This window comes from Hipposideros armiger, unplaced genomic scaffold (assembly GCF_001890085.2).
Source record: "Hipposideros armiger isolate ML-2016 unplaced genomic scaffold, ASM189008v1 scaffold_88, whole genome shotgun sequence".
In the NCBI taxonomy this organism is placed as follows: domain Eukaryota; kingdom Metazoa; phylum Chordata; class Mammalia; order Chiroptera; family Hipposideridae; genus Hipposideros; species Hipposideros armiger.
In genome coordinates, this window is record NW_017731438.1 from 2,442,553 (window position 1) to 2,458,219 (window position 15,667).

Genomic DNA, 15,667 nt, shown 5'->3' on the forward strand with positions numbered 1-15,667 from the left:
CTGGTGAGTCCCAGGGGAGACTGAATTCCTCCCACAGCAAGTTGTGTCTACACGTGCTGAGCTTTGTCTGCCAGGGAAGCTCATTAGAGACTCAGTGCCCAGGGTTTTTATCGGTGGCTGGCCACGTAGGCATGCTTTGCCTAGCATGTATCCAAGTTCCAGACTCCCAGAAGGAAACTAGGGGTTTTTGTATGAACCATGTGGCTTGTGCAAAAACAGTGTCAGCACAGTGGGCCACTCTCATACTTAGGAAAAAAATTTATATCAGTGTAGGGTACTGTTTATCAGCTGTGTTCCCAGGTATATCAGCCAGGGCTAACCCTGCAAGCAGGCCCTTTCTAAGGACCGTAGTCTCAGGCCTGCTATGTTAATCCTGCACACCTCCGTTCAGTCCATCCACAGAGCCTGTTGGCTCTACCTTCAAAATCTATCCCCAATTCATCACTCTTCCCTAGTCCCAGCTGCTCTCTCCATCCTAATCCAAGCTGACATCTCTCTCCTGGGCTGTTGCATTCTTTTGAGAACTTTTCCCCCGGCTTATAATCATTGCTGCCCTACAGTGTGTTCTTCAGAGAGCAGCCAGAGTGATTCTTTTGAAACAAAGTTCAGATCAAATCATTCTTTTACTTGTGAGTCTGGTGGTCTGTCATCCACTCAGGGTTTGCTGTCCAGGGTCCTGCATGTTCCTGTTCCTGCACCATCTGCCACTCGGATCCAGGCCCTCATATGCTGTGCTGCACCCTGGCTTCCTGTTGTCTGTCCCTCTAAGACTAAGCCCCCCGCCTCCTTCTCGGACCTTTGCAGTAATGCCCTGTCTGTCTGGAAAGTGATTCCCCCAACCCCCCACCCCAATTACCTGCAGGGCTTCTTTCCTCCCTCTCCTCAGGCTTCCCTTTAAAATAAATATAGCACTTTTTATCATCATCACCTCCTGTTTTATTTTTCTTCATAGCGCTTATCCCCAGACATACTCTGTATTAATTTGCCTTTTTTTTTTTTTTGCATCAGATCTCTTTCCCTTAGCTGGAATGTAAGCTCTGTAAGAGCAGATTGTTTATTTTTATGTGTGAGCCACCCCCCAGGGGCCGTGAGCAGTGCCTGGCACACACAGTAAGCACTCAGTAAAAATTCTTGAACGGACTGGTGAAGAAATAAGTACAAAAACCAAATTAGAAGAATAACAACTCAGGGAGGTCATCAATGTAACTTCAATGAAGTAAAGCTGAGTGGTTGGATGGCTATGTATAGAAAGGAAAGAAAGGAGTCAGTTGTTAGTGCAAGTAAATTCACTGCTAAGCTGGTATTTTCACGATCAGCTAAAAATACCCCAGGTCAGCCTGTGGATGAGAACAGGAAATAGTTGAGAGCACCGCGAAGAATATTAGGGATGAACTGAAATTAAGAAAACATCTCAGCATGAAAGAAAACCCCATTCTATGAAATCTGCTCATGAGCTTGCCATGTCAATGTTTGCTTTTTGCTGAAAATGGCCGCAGACAAGACTTGCTCCTGCCTCACCAGTATCACGTGGGGGCTGTGTTCTTTTCAGCGTGTCTGGCTTTGATGATCTCCCTGGGTCTTTATGATAATGGACTATAAGATGCTGTGGTGTTACAGATTGCTTCCTCACCAGACAGCTAGATCTGTGGAGATACATGGGCTTGCAGAATGAGAAGAAAACACTGGCAATAAATGGCTGGGCCTCCTTCTAGTCGGTCGGTTTTCGCGCTCCATTGCGTTGCCGTTTCTGATATCACACCCACTTCCCCGGGGTATGTATTGTAACTGTGAATACACGAGATGTGGTTGGGCAGGGATGACCTGATGCTTTCCGGTTACTTCCGTTTTATTGGGAGCTGAAGAGAGATGTGCTTTTCATTGGGAGATGCACCCCCCCCCCGGATGCTTGCTGTGGTCCATTGCATTCTTGCCTCCCCAACCAGTTCCCATTCAATACCTGTGGCTGTGGTGGAGGTTAAAGGGAGCCAAGGTCACGGTAACTGAGCTTTTAGCTTCATCAGGACTCACAGAGGATCGGAAGTGTACCTGATCTAGAACTTGGACAAAATACACAGCTCTTGGTGCCCCTACCACAGCTCCATTTCTGTAGCCTCTGACATAGGTTATCTGTTAAACAGATCCAGAATTAGTATGCCTAACAGGCAGCCTTGGGATCTGTAAATAAAGGGCTTTTAGTAACGGCGAAACAGTGAGTTCCATCTAGTTTGGTCTGGTTTCAAGCTGCCTGTCATACTTGGTTCATGGCATCTGCCTTTCCTCATAGGTTAAAGTTTAATAAACAAAGGGAAGGGGCAGCTGAGAGAAAGCTAATTGATCAAGATGCTGCATGTGGTCATTATTATTAGTTTCTTCAACACAAGCAAACAAACTTCAAGAAAGAAAGGCATTCTGGGCACGTATTTCTTCCCTGTGAAGAGCGCTCAGGCAGTGCTCACAATACACTGAAGAGTCCGCATCTTGTTATTTCTTTAGTTCTTTTCAGCTCGGAATCGTGTACCTGTCAGTGTGATGGTAGCTTTAACCCTTAGGAGGGAATCTCTTCTGTATTTTTGCACCTGAGACCTTGATGGAAGGCCAGAGAGAGAATGTCACATGTGGCAAAGAGAGAAGGGCTTTTCTTTCTCATTCCATCTGGTACAGCCAAAGGGGGGGTAAGAAAGGAAGCGAGCTGTTTTCTCTCGAAAGATTGTGATGTTGTGGTTTCCATGGTGACTGGTTTCTTTTTCTCTTGTTCAGCAGCTAAATACAGCAACAATAAAAAAATTCGTAGCTAAGTTTGGCCTTCAGGTAGGATACTTAGATTCTCTCAGATTTGCTTTAGGCGCCCTATATAGGGACAGAACTTAATTTTTTTGGCCTGACATTCCTGGTCAGTTCCACCTGGCAGAGTGTCTGATACCAGCTACTAATTGTTCAGTAAATGTTTGTGTGGAACGTGGTTGATATTTCCTTCTCATCCAGTTAGACCCAAAGGATTCTTTTAAAGACAGGCTGCCTGAGATGGTAGGTCGTTTTGGTATCAGAATGATGGCTTGTCGCCTGTGATCCTGTCAGCATTGTTGACTTACTGTCTGAGTTTTCTATGCAGTGGCCCTTACCTCACCACACACCTGGTCCTGCAAAGCACAAACTCTGCAAGATTAGGGCCCTGGTCCCTCCTTTGCCATCCTCATTTCTTTAAAGACTTGGAGAGGTTCGTTCAACAGTCTCTCTGGGACAATAAATCACAGAGAAGTTGCGCTTATGTAATATCCGTCCTTCGTGACTTACAGAAGGGAGAGGGAGAGAGCTTGTCTGTGGTTATTCTTTGTGTGTTCTGGGTTCTGGCATCAAAGCCCATGAATAACATAACTGAAAGAGGACCGTGGGGGCCATCTCGTATTTATGAGCATTGGAGAAAATCTTATAAGAGACATACTAAAGAGGGCGGCTTTGGTCAAACAATAAACGTAACTGTAAAAATCACAAAGCCCCAATGTGTAAAGAGTTTGTTCCAACAGTTGTTTGATCGCAGGGGCCTGAACACTGCTGCCTGCAGTCTGCTAGATAGCAATTGGTTTTAATTCTCAACATTAAGAATGTAAGAATGTAGTCAACTTTTGGTTACCTGGTCTGGGAGTTCTCATTCCCAAATGGCTTCTGGGAGCCGCTGATTATCCTGGCTCTCACCAGTTCCTGCAGTGCCATGGAAGGCAAGATTATATTAGCATGAACTTAATGTAACTGGTGTTGGGATACAGGGAAGGGGGGCCATGAATCTTTTCTTTACAAAACAGAAACATTTCAAAGTGATTGTAGCATTATATTTTAGTTTTTCCAATTTTCCATTAATGAGAATAATTAAAACTTGATTATAATTCTTCACTGGAGGATGTGATAGTAAGCCACAATAAAATTGGATGGAGGCGTTTTTTTCCCCTCCTAAAAACACATACAGCTCCTTTGTAGGTTAGCTCATACTTTAATTTCCACGGTGCCTTTCCTTGACAATCATTTGCAAATCACAGAATCTCAAGTAGGGAAACCCATGTGAAGAGAAGCTTAAGCCCTCTAGGTGTCCAGAGCTTTAAGGTCTAATGGAAAATGAGGACAACGTATGATAGGGCCCCAGCACACCGATGCTTCTGTGTTACTGAACCCCGACCTTCAATGCACTCCCTCCTGCCCTGGGAAAGGCACCTGAGGGTGTGTGTGTAGTTGAGATGTAAATAAAAGCGTGGGAATCCTTCAGCCCTGTGTTTTCTCTTTTCATGTCTATGGAGAGTCATCCTACTTTGAGTTTCTTTGTCTTGATGGCATAAAAGTCAAAGGTAAGGTTAAAATCGGCTTCTAGCTTTGTCTCCAGCCCCATTTATAAGCAGAATGACCAGTGTAAACAAGTCAGGTAAACTCTTGCATGACTGTATCATGGCGCTCGTGGAGTTGCCCGCAACATATCTAGACCCCAACCAGGATTAAATTTTTCCCTAGGATCTTGGTTTTTCTAAAAGTAAATACATGCATACATGGCATACATACCTCCAGTTTGCAAAGGAGCTTGGGAAATGTAGTCACTTCACTTGGCAATTTTGCACAAATTCGTTCACTCACTGGACCTCAATGGTTTCTTGAGCACCCAGTGATTCCGGGAGCCTGCAAGTCCATTAGTGAGGGGATAACGAGCTAGTCATAGCTGACATGTGATAAGTCCTTGTTCTCGTGTCATGAGCTATACACCTTTGGAATATCTTTGGGATATATATTAACCCTTCCAGACCCTTCAGTATAGCATACAGCAAAAACAAACAAACAAAAAAAAACGCAAACAAAACCATAGGTAATTCGTACGAACTTCCACATCATTCTCCAGTGGACCGTTGCTCCAGTAGTACTGACGATCGCTTCTAATTCTTGAGCACCAGCAGGATGAGACGTTGTACTGGGCACTCTGCGTCTATAGCCCCGTTATCCTCACAGTCACCTGGCAAGGTAGATCATATTAGTCTTACTGTACATGCGAGGAACCCAAGGCTCAGGGAAGTTAACCTCTTGTCCTGCTTCATGGAGAGCCTGTGCTGGAACCAGGGCCCAAACACAAGTCTGTCTGAATCCCAAGGTCGAGGTTTTTTGTTGTTGTTTTTTTTCGCGTTGCTTTTTCCAGTTTTTAGACATAAACTAGGATATTTAAAGGCTGAGCCAAGTATTACTGTAACAAAGAACCAGAAAATGAATCCTGAGGGTGTTACATGTTGCCTACCAAGAGTAGGACCTGGAAGATGCTGACTGACTCATCACCCATTTGCTTTTGGTAGAAGCTCTGTCCGCGTTTTGAGCATGTGGTTCTCAACTGGATTGAACTTGCCTGTCTGGGGACATTGGGTAATGTCTGGAGGCATTTTGATGGTTCACAGCTGGGGGGTGCTACTGGTATCTAGCAGGAAGATGTCAGAGATGCGGCTATAAACACCCTACAATGCACAGGACAGAGCCCGCATTCAAATTATCTGGCCCCCAAATGCCAACAGCGCCGGGGTGGAGGAACTCTAGTCTAAAGGGTGAATCCTTCTGTCGCCTGGAAACAGGTGGACTAGTTGAAGCGATGGCAGCGGGGTTTGAGGAAGGCACTTGATACCGTAACTGTTCTTAGATCTGTGCCAGGCTGGTTGGCAGTGGCACTTTCCAGTTTGAAATCTTGCCCACCTGTGACAGAACATGGTTCGGAGGGGGTCAGCTTCCTGTGTTCCAGGAGCTGCTGTCCGCCTCTGTGAAGGTGAGGACCCAGGCTGCCTGCTTTGTGGGGAAGGTGTGCTCATCACCAGTTCTTCCTTCTGTCTCTGAAGGGTGGCATCTACGTGAGTGGATGGAGGGCCGCTGGTCATATTTCCATGACAACAGTTTGGTTGCATTTGGGGCCCTCGGCAGCAGGGGCAGGCAGCTGTAGTTCTGCCAATGGGGTGTGAGGCCAGAAGGGACGCTGACGCACAGAGTGGCCCCCAAGCTCTTCTTCAGTCAGCAGCACCAAGATGGTCAAAAGCGTTGCTGTGGAAACACAAGAAGGTCCTCTCACTTATTGGGAGAGAATTAAGCGTGAGAAAAGACAGTGAAAGCACTGTTTACCTAAACACACAAAATCAGCCTTGTTTTTTTTTTTTTTCCACAGTGGCGCTGTAAGGTGGAATTTCTTGCTGCTTACAAATGCTTTTATGGTGCTAAATGTTAATCAATGAAAGACATTTTCAGCGCCTCTATTTTTTTTTGAACGACCTAATGTATGAGTTTTTGGACTTCCTGTGAAATAGGCCTAGTGTAATTGCCATGTAATAAACCCTGTGCTTCAAGTTGAAATATATGGCACTACATTTCCTCATTACTATTTTTTAACTTGATTTAATGCACGACTAGTAGATAAAACTGCTATTTACGGCTGTAAGTAAAAAATGGAAATGCTTATGAGTGTTCAGCTTACAGATTTTTTATTGCATTTTTTGTTATAAATATTTCATTGACTAAATTTATTTAATTCAGCGCACTGGAATTGAAATGTACTAATGCTACTGCCGTAATAAATGCTGGCATCATAATGTCCAGTTTTAGATGAAACTAATACGAGCGTAATTTTCTAATGAACATATGAGCACTAGATCACTGATAAAACAAAAAAGAAGAAAACTGTGATGAACTGCACTGGATCTGTTTTTTAACACGACATGTTGGTATAAAGAAAGGAATTAAAGCTTAGTTCATTATATATCAATTTGGATGTAATACTAATTAAAACCTTCCTTTGACTTCGCCGAAGCCTATTCTTAGACATTATGCAAATTAATTGAGGCCTTTGAAAAGATTCAATGTTTGAGTCCCCTGTGGACCCCAAACTGGCATGTTGGGAACTGACAAAATTATACTGTGCAGTATTTTTTTGTAACTATGTTCTAGTAAATGAATTTGGTACTTAAAATGTGGAGGAGGGTGGCGTTACGTATCTATTTGTTGTCCATTTTATTTCATAACAGTATAAGCAAAAAGGAAGAGCCAGAGAATGAAAGAATGACGCTCAGGTTGCCACCCCTGAAGGGAACTTCCTGTAGCCTTTGGTTGTGGGACTCAGGCGAAGACTGGTTTCCACACAGGGAAGGAAGGACTCGCTGCTCTTCCATTAGAATCCTCACAGAGTGCATTTTCATTGTGTTGTGTTAATTAGTTTGAACTCACTCTCCCCTGTGCCACATTCTTCCTATTTTGAGATTGTGGGAGGTGTATTTCTCTAACGAAGCAGGGAGGACAGGAAACATTTTGGGAGCCTGTGATAACCACATGCTAAGTTATGAGAGTATAATCTAGAGTTCTTTCAAGCCCCAAAGTAGGTAGAGAGGGGCATTATATTCAGGTAGGCATATGGGAGAGAGCGGACCCTAAAATGATCGAATGTTCTTTCTGTCTTCTCTTTCCTCTGTCTCTCAATTAGTAATACTCTTTGTCTCCTTCTGTAGATGAATGCTTACAGCCCTTTGTCTCTTTGATAAAGGACTTGGTGTTCACCCTGAAGCTTTGCCACTCTGAAGTTTGGGCTTGTGCTTACTCACGGATGATTAATTTTAAGGCAGCTTCATGCGGTAGTGTTTCTTTAATAGCTGTGTTTGATTCTTCCAGAATCAAAGCTAGTGCCTTCTGCCAGCCATGGCAACCCCTTCAGAGGCAGACACTCCATCCGAGGCTGATGTTTAAAGCAGTAGGTGACCAGTATGTACTCGGAGGTGGTCTCATCTTCTTGACCTGTTTCATGGGTGCAATAAAGTGGCACATGAGCCAAACTGTGAAGCCAAAATGACCAAATAGATTGTGGTTTGTCCCAACGTCTTTTCTAGTGTTATCCTTCATATTTATCACTCCTCAGTCATTTTCTAACTAAATCTCAAGCCTCTCAATGTCACATCATCCACTCTTCATTCACATAACTTAGTGCTTAACACAGTATTTACAACACCTCCGATAGATTGAGACTCGTGTGGCCTTTGCAGCCAGGAATGTTTTCTAGATTCACTGTGTTTCTCAGATGAACCTGTGTGGGTTAACACTAATGTTATAAGATAGAAAGTTTTGATAAAGGTTGACTTAAGTACCGTGGGCATCTTGCTGCACACTTTTCTTGAATCTTCATTGCTTAATGGACACGCAGAATCAGTTTGTAAAAACTATTTGTCTATTGTTGATGAAGACTGCGACTAACTTGATATAAACATTTTGGGGGTAGTTGTTGGTGTCGGAATTCTCTCTGACACATCTTTTTCATAAGCCATTGAAAAGTGTTATGAATTAACAGCAAAAATGGGAGCTTTTAAGAAAAAATGGTCAGTATTACAAACTATCACTTTTTAACTTGACAATATCTGTCTTGGAAATAAAAACTGGGGGAGCCTGTAGATTGTAAGGGTTTTGTTTGTTTACTAATTAGCAATCAAAACAATAAGTGCTCCTTTTTGGTCTTTGCTTCCCAGTGTGTCCTATAACCTGAGAGCTATTGATGACTTAGAGTCGGACCACTGGGATTTGAGTCCTGGTTCTTCTTGTTAGCCCTGTGTCTTTGCTTGGGTACCTTAACTTCTCTGTGTCTTAATTTCTTCACTGAGAGATGGGTACTGCCCAATAGTCAGTTGTGAGGGGAAAATGATCATACAAGGAAAGGGCTTACAAGTGTTTACAATATATTAATTGTTGTTGTTTCTACCTGCTTGCTATTTTACACCAAAGCAAGTTATTCTCGGCGCAGTCACTGTTTCTCAGTGGGAAAATGTGAGAGCTACTTGGGCACTGGAGAGAATAAAGCTGATGAAACCTGAGTGGAAAACCGAAGTTGATGGACACATAATCTCTTTTCCATTGCCAATTGACTGAAAATAAGGTTCCCTGAAGAGCGATTTTTTTTTCTTTTTTAAAGGGAGGCTGGTAAGACAGTCCTCCAATAAAATAAATGGTATTTTATTTCTGATCAATATAAAACTATTTTAGGGCAAAAAAATAAAAGGTGTAGCGATGAATGTCGGTGGGAACAACATTGCCAGCATTTCTTCAATGGAGTTTTCTGTACGCAACTTCCCTGGACTCTAGCGCATTTAAATAAACAGTATTTCTTGAATGTGACGGGCACGTTTGCAAATGTACTGAGGGCTTAGTAACCCCTCCCGATTTCAGGAATAACATCATTCTTGATCCAGTAATTGTGAAGTGTGAGTGATTCTCTAGGGCTTTTGCAAAGGCCGGGATGTAGCTTCCAAGCCACAGTGAATATTCCATTATCTCTCAGTAGATAATTGGTTTTGTGAATCATCTTCAGGGGCCAGGAGCTCTCTCTCTCTCTTTAACATAGAGAATGATTAGCTGGTGCTGGTATAAATGAATGTATATACTCTGACTACATTAACAGCCCAAAGTTAATGGTCTGGGGGTGATTCATTTGTTTTTTTTTTGATGAGAAACAAATCTGTACCTTCACTCATATACTAATTTGGACGCACATAGACATGTTCACAGAGCTGAGAAGGTCTGTGTATTGGCCTATTTGGGAATTTACTGGTGTTGAATGCTTTGCTTATGAAAAAAAAATTTTTTTTAGAAGTGTCTAAATGACTCCTTTTGCCTTTTAGATAAAACTTAAATGTCGCAGTCGGTACTTAAGACCCAGCCTCCCTAACCGAATGTACTGTGCCACCTTCCCAGAATCTTTTCTTTATCATACTTAGTCACATGCTTTTCATATTTTGAATTAAGATTCATGCCTATAAATCTTTGGACTGCCATCATCAAAGTGATACAAAGTTTTATATGTTATACATAAAAATACTCATTCCGAAATTTCTTCTAAGCCTGGATCTTCTGTAGTTGGTCTTGGTTTGGCTTTTCTTTCTCCATCTGATGAATGTAGTAATTTGTACGCACGTGAGTGTGTGTGTGTGTGTGTGTGTGTGTGTGTGCACCATTTGGTAGCCTACTGTTTCATTGGTACCTCAGTGGTTTCTAACGCATACTTATTGAATGAATGATAGAACACAGAATTGGAATGGATGCCAAGAAATCATCCAGTTTTTGATGTTTCTTTAGCTTAATTCGATGAATACTTATTGGGGGTCTCTCTTGGATGAACTGCATAACATAAATGAGAGAGTTTGGCTTTGACTAGAAAGTACTGCACATACTACATAGCTACCTGTCGTGTGTTTTAAAGGTCTCCAATGGCCAGAGGATTCAATGGCAAGTCCTTTTAGAAAATATTATCCTGTCTCTGTAGTAAAAAGTTTCTGACATAACATAACATGAATAACATAAGCATTCCACTAGCAGATTTAGTCCAACTCTAATCATTATGTGTTGTTGCTGTTAAATTAAAAAAATTCCATTATGTTGACTTACTTTTGGAACTGGTGAGATTTTTACATGGTCATAGTAGGATTTTTCTTTTTTCTTTTTTTTTAAATTCCAATTAAAAAGTGACCTTAAGAAAGGGTAAGTTAGAGCTAGGGATACAGGAATGTATTGTCTAGTTTGCAAGTTCATTTCTGAAATTTAGAGTTCAAGTTTAATAGGAGATTTTAGATAGACATGGATATTTGAGACCAGAATATAAAAACCTATGTTTGGATGCAGCTACCTTTTAAAATGTCTGGCTTCTTTTTCCATTATATTAAATAAAAACATTTAAGAATTTCCACATACTTTGGAACTAAAACAGATTCATTTCTGCAAGTAAGAAATTTGTGTGCTTACAACTGATACCTTGTAGAAATAATTTAAGAAGTAGGAAATGTGAGCCTTGATTGACAAAGAGAAAGCTTGTTTCGAAGCCTTTGTTCACTAAGCATTATTTTAAAATTGTTTAAAAATATTTTAATGTCATCAGGACAAAATATTGTCAACAATATCTTCACTATTTAAAAATATTAATATCATTAATATTTTATTTTCATCCTACATATGGGCATGTATGATTTTGATGTGAATGGTATTTTTGAGAATGAGCAGAGAGAGAGAGAGAGAGAGAGAGAGAGAGAGAGAGAGAGAGAGAGACGTTCAGTGGCTGACAAGTACACAGATACTCCAGGAAAGAAAGAAGAGAGTGAGTGATAGCTGCACAAAGTGATCCCCTCTTAACCTAGAGTTATTGTTTCATGCAGAATACATTGAAATCATTAATGATAAGCATTTATAATATAGTCTGCAGCCCTGAAAGGAGAAGGTTACCTAAGGACCCAATTGCTGTCCTAATCCTTTCTGCTTTATTTCTAAAGAAAGGCGGCCATTGCCGGGTCCCACTAGACAACTTCGAATAAAATAAGGCAGCAGTTAAAGAACAGCTATTGGTTTAGGATTTCTGGGGGCCACAGTTTTCACCATAGCATTGGGAACTCTGATTGGGAGACCTTCCTATAGGGCTTGGAGCATAGATATAGATTAGACTTAGCTAGAGACTTCAAGTCAGTGGTTAAGGTCAATCTGAGAGGCTAAGATGCAGAAAGGGCCTGGGGTCATGGGTCAACCCTACTTAGAAAGTTGATTCTTCTCAGAGAGCAAAGGTGGGTACAAAACTATATGGAACAGAGCATGGGCACACAAGCTGAAATCAAGAGGGGATTAAGGCGGCGGGTAGACCAGAAGCCCAGAATGCTGCCAGGCACCCCGATAGGGGAGGCAAGGAGAAGCCAATGCAGATGAGAGATGGAAATTAGGAGGAGAGCTGTGGTGATCGAGGCAGCCAGGAAGAAATTCCAAGTTTCCTTTTATTGGTGAACCACATCTCAAGAAGACTTAGCCTTATAGTAGCCGTGAGTAATGAGAGGGCAGGCGGCAGCAAGGAGGGGCAACCAATAGCAGAGGAGAAGGTCTGTGAAAATATTACATTCACCTGGGCCATTTATTAGAGTTACAAATGTGTCATTAGTACCTGAGGATATTTCTGAGTTGTCAAACAATCTAATAATGACTGCTTAAACTTGCTGAGTATATTCAGGCTAAATTCTATTAGTTATAATTTTAGAAAAATTCCTCTTCCTTTTTTTTCTCCCAAAATATCAAAGCGTTTTGTGCTTAAAAGAAGAATGTTTATCTGCCAAATCGATTCACGTGCCTCAGTTCCCACTGATAGTGAGAAACTGAGAGGCCTTGCTGTCTCATAGGAACATTAACTTTCAATCTTTAATTCAGATGTCAGTCATTTTCGGCTTGCTGCTTTGGCCTCAGCACCTGAGGTCTCTGGCTGTCATGACTCTGGCCTTAGTGTCATGGTTGATGTGTGTTAAAATGCGTTAGCTTCTTATACTGTTTCTTCTTTAAATATCCCTTCTGGACCCTTCTTCCCCAGCCACCTTTAAAAATAAATGCTTTATTTTCAGTATAAGAAATGAAAATCATCTCTGGCACCTATGAATATTTCCGTGTGCTTTTCCTTATGCATGTAATATTTATAAAGCATTGATTATAAGTTCTTAAGGAATTCATTGATAAAGGTTCAGGACATGCCAGTTCTTTCGGTAAGCTTTTGTCCTCTTAGCCATTGCATGCTGACCACATCCCTTCTCGTTTCGATCATCCCTGTCCCTGGACAGGGCACTGTTTGCTTAAGCCAGACCCAACACTTACTGTGCATCTACTGGATACCGAGACCTTTGCAGACTGCTGTGGCGACATGAGACCCGAGAGGATCTTTGTGGTTCTCTAGGCAGTTAGAGTCTGTACCTTCTTTGGTAAAGCAGGAGTGGTGGAAAGGTGTATAAGCAATTCCTCTTCTGTTGTGTTGTTTCGTACACACACCGACTGCATTGACTGGCTTTTGTGGGGGGAGCAGGCACAGCCATGCGGGGCTCTGCGCGAGCCTCAGAATTGGATGTAGAAAGGCATCATGGCATTAATTTAAAATCCACACTAGATTTGCAGACAAAAGAAAGTAATAGATCCCCAGGTATTTTTGTACTTCTTACCCCATTGATGTATTTAGAAATAGCAGGATTTGTTTGTAGCTCTTATGTCGTCCTCAGGGGCAGGCTGCAAATACATTTATTTGTCTACTACTATTTATACAGACTGTGAGTTACCAGGTGATCTCCATCTCAGCAAGATATATCCTGGTATCTAGAGTCCAGCTATCTTCATCTATTGCTATAGAGCTGAAGTGGATACTGAAATTTGTTTTCTTGAGAAGGCAGGAAAGCTCCATCTCACACACATAAGGTTGCTGTGAACCGGTTATAAAACCACTGGACACCTATTAAATTGGGGGGAAGGGGTCGTCGCTAATCTTTATTGAGCAGGACTTGGAGTTCTTATCGTCTTGTAGGGCTATTTTGGAGTCTTGTGTGCATACGTCTCTAAGATCACCAGCTTGCCACCAATAACTGATAAGCTGTGTGCTCTTAGATACGGGAGGTGCGGACAAGCTGTGTCACCCACAAGGTACTCGCTCAAGCTCTGTGAAGTAACTCCAGTGGCAAGAGGCCACGTTTTCTGAAGATGTTCCCGCTGTGTTTTAGATGACTAGTTGCCTCTATGACTCTGCCGTGCTTGGGCGAAGAAGATCAAAGCAGTGCGATGTGAATTTTCTGCTTCGTGTAAATTTAAGCATGGCCACAAAGGTTGCCTCCGCTCTCTTGGAAAAGCAATTTAGCACGCAGAAGATAATTAAATCTGCAGTATCTTGCAGTAATTAGAAATTTGAAACAGGAAGCGTTCATTATTTCAATCCGATTTCAGCTGCCCAATAAAATGTTCAAGGACAGCATCCAGACAGCTACCAAGTTAATTTACAAAACCAGCGCCTTCAGTCTCTTGTCTCCTTTTTTCCTACAGGATCACGCAGATTTGCGAAGCCATTTCTTCACAGTTGGGATGAAGCTAGAAACAGTGAATATGAGTGAGCCCTTTCACATCTGTCCTGCATCAGTGACCAAGGTGAGTCTCTCTCCTCGCTCTTCACCTCAGCCTCCAGTGTGGATCAAATAAGTCTTTCTGCTGAAAGCCAGCCAGATGAAATATGCTCCCACAAGGATATGTTGCAACGCTGAGTGAACCTGAGGCGGATTGCCTCCTCTCCCATCCAGTACTGTTGTAAGCTGTCTCTTTATCACTGGGAGAACAGAGCACATCTAGTCAGATGCCTCCTCTTGTAATGGATGGGGTGAATTTCACTTGTCTTCTGATGGTACAGTGTAGACACTCGTGTCCGTGAGCAACTGGGAGGAGGGTGCAGACGCATGACTGACTTTATAGCAATGAACTTGCTCCCTCTGCACTGATAGTTAATGTGATCTATTTATATTTCTAAAATACCTGGAAATGGTGAAAAGCAAGGTCCTGTCTCCAGTGTATCAGCTCTTTTACTTCTTTTTATCATCTGCTTTCATGGACTAAAGGAAACATCGTGCTTCTGGGATTTGTGGATTTAAAATGAAATTACTTTTTCATGTAGAGGCATTTTTATTATGGTTTGGTAGCCTTTTAAGGTTATAATTTCCCTTGCCCAGCATAGAGATCTCAATGAAGTCACCTGTGGCGATATCTAAAGTATGTGTTTTTACCTTAGGTTTATCTCTTTAAATGGTGGGGGAAAACTCACAAACTTAGTGCTCTCAGCCAATGTCCGTTTTAGTTCATGGCCTTTTGTGCATTTCGTGGAGAACTTAATTAAGAGTTCAAAAGTCAGTTGCATGGATCCAACCCAGGTCTCATAATGCCCACTCAAGTAATGTTTAATGTTTTAGTTCCTTGAGGGCAGAATGTTTTAGTCTCAAGAACTGACTTTGCAGATAAATCCCGCCCAGCTTTGCTAATGACTAGCTGAATAAATTACTTACATTCTAAGAACTTTAGTTTGTATATTGATACAGTAGGTATTACACAGTCCACTTCATGTCATTGAGATGACTAAGGACTCATGTATGAAGTGCCTGGCCCAGTGCTTGGCACGTGTTAAATGCTTAGTGAAATCATACCTCCTTTTACCCAAGCCTTCAGTCCTATCTGTGGGTACCGCATTATCACAGTACCCTTCTTCCTAGAAAAAAAAAAAAATTCCACAGTTTTGGGATCCAGAGGACCTGTTGAGTCATCTTACCTTTGTTACCTGCTGGAATGGAAACAGAACTGAATTTTGAGTTTGTTTCTCACAAAGTGCTGTGGGAGTAAACGGAAGATACACTTCACCAGTTTTGGCAAGGGCCAGCCCTCCAACTGGAATGAAAATCCAGTGAATCATTCAACACACTTTACTTCCAGCACAACCTCTGAAGAGAAAATGGAAGCCTGCTATTTTCCCTTGAAAGCCACACACGTCGCTGAGTTTTCCACGGGCTTGCTGTGTATACATAACTTTTAAAATGAAAATACTGTTTGTGTGAAGAGGCAGACCACAGCAGATTGTCACTTAAGTGGTTTGGGATGTCATTCTTAAGCTAAAAGGGACGCTTTCATGGTTCAACAGGATACTCCTGATTTTACATTTATTGTCACCCTTCATTCGCTTTCTTGTTTTGGAAACATTTACCAGCTGTGCAGATCAGACTGCGTTTGGTTTCTGTGGAGAAATGGTCTGTCTTAAAATGTGTGATCCAAGAGGAAGAGAGAAGGAATTTGTATTTCGATTTTGAAATATTTGAAAAACCTAATTGCTTCTCTCCCGTGGGCTTTT

The 15,667-nt window shown here is 42.0% G+C and overlaps 1 protein-coding gene across 1 annotated transcript in view; it reads left to right on the forward strand.

The window, feature by feature from the left end:
• Positions 1-15,667, forward strand: part of SFMBT2 (Scm like with four mbt domains 2) — a 209,111-nt gene that overhangs the window by 115,213 nt on the left and 78,231 nt on the right. Inside the window, exon 8 of the mRNA XM_019644530.1 lies at positions 13,831-13,968. Coding sequence (XP_019500075.1) covers positions 13,831-13,968 — 138 coding nt within the window. The remainder of the gene's footprint in view (positions 1-13,830; positions 13,969-15,667) is intronic.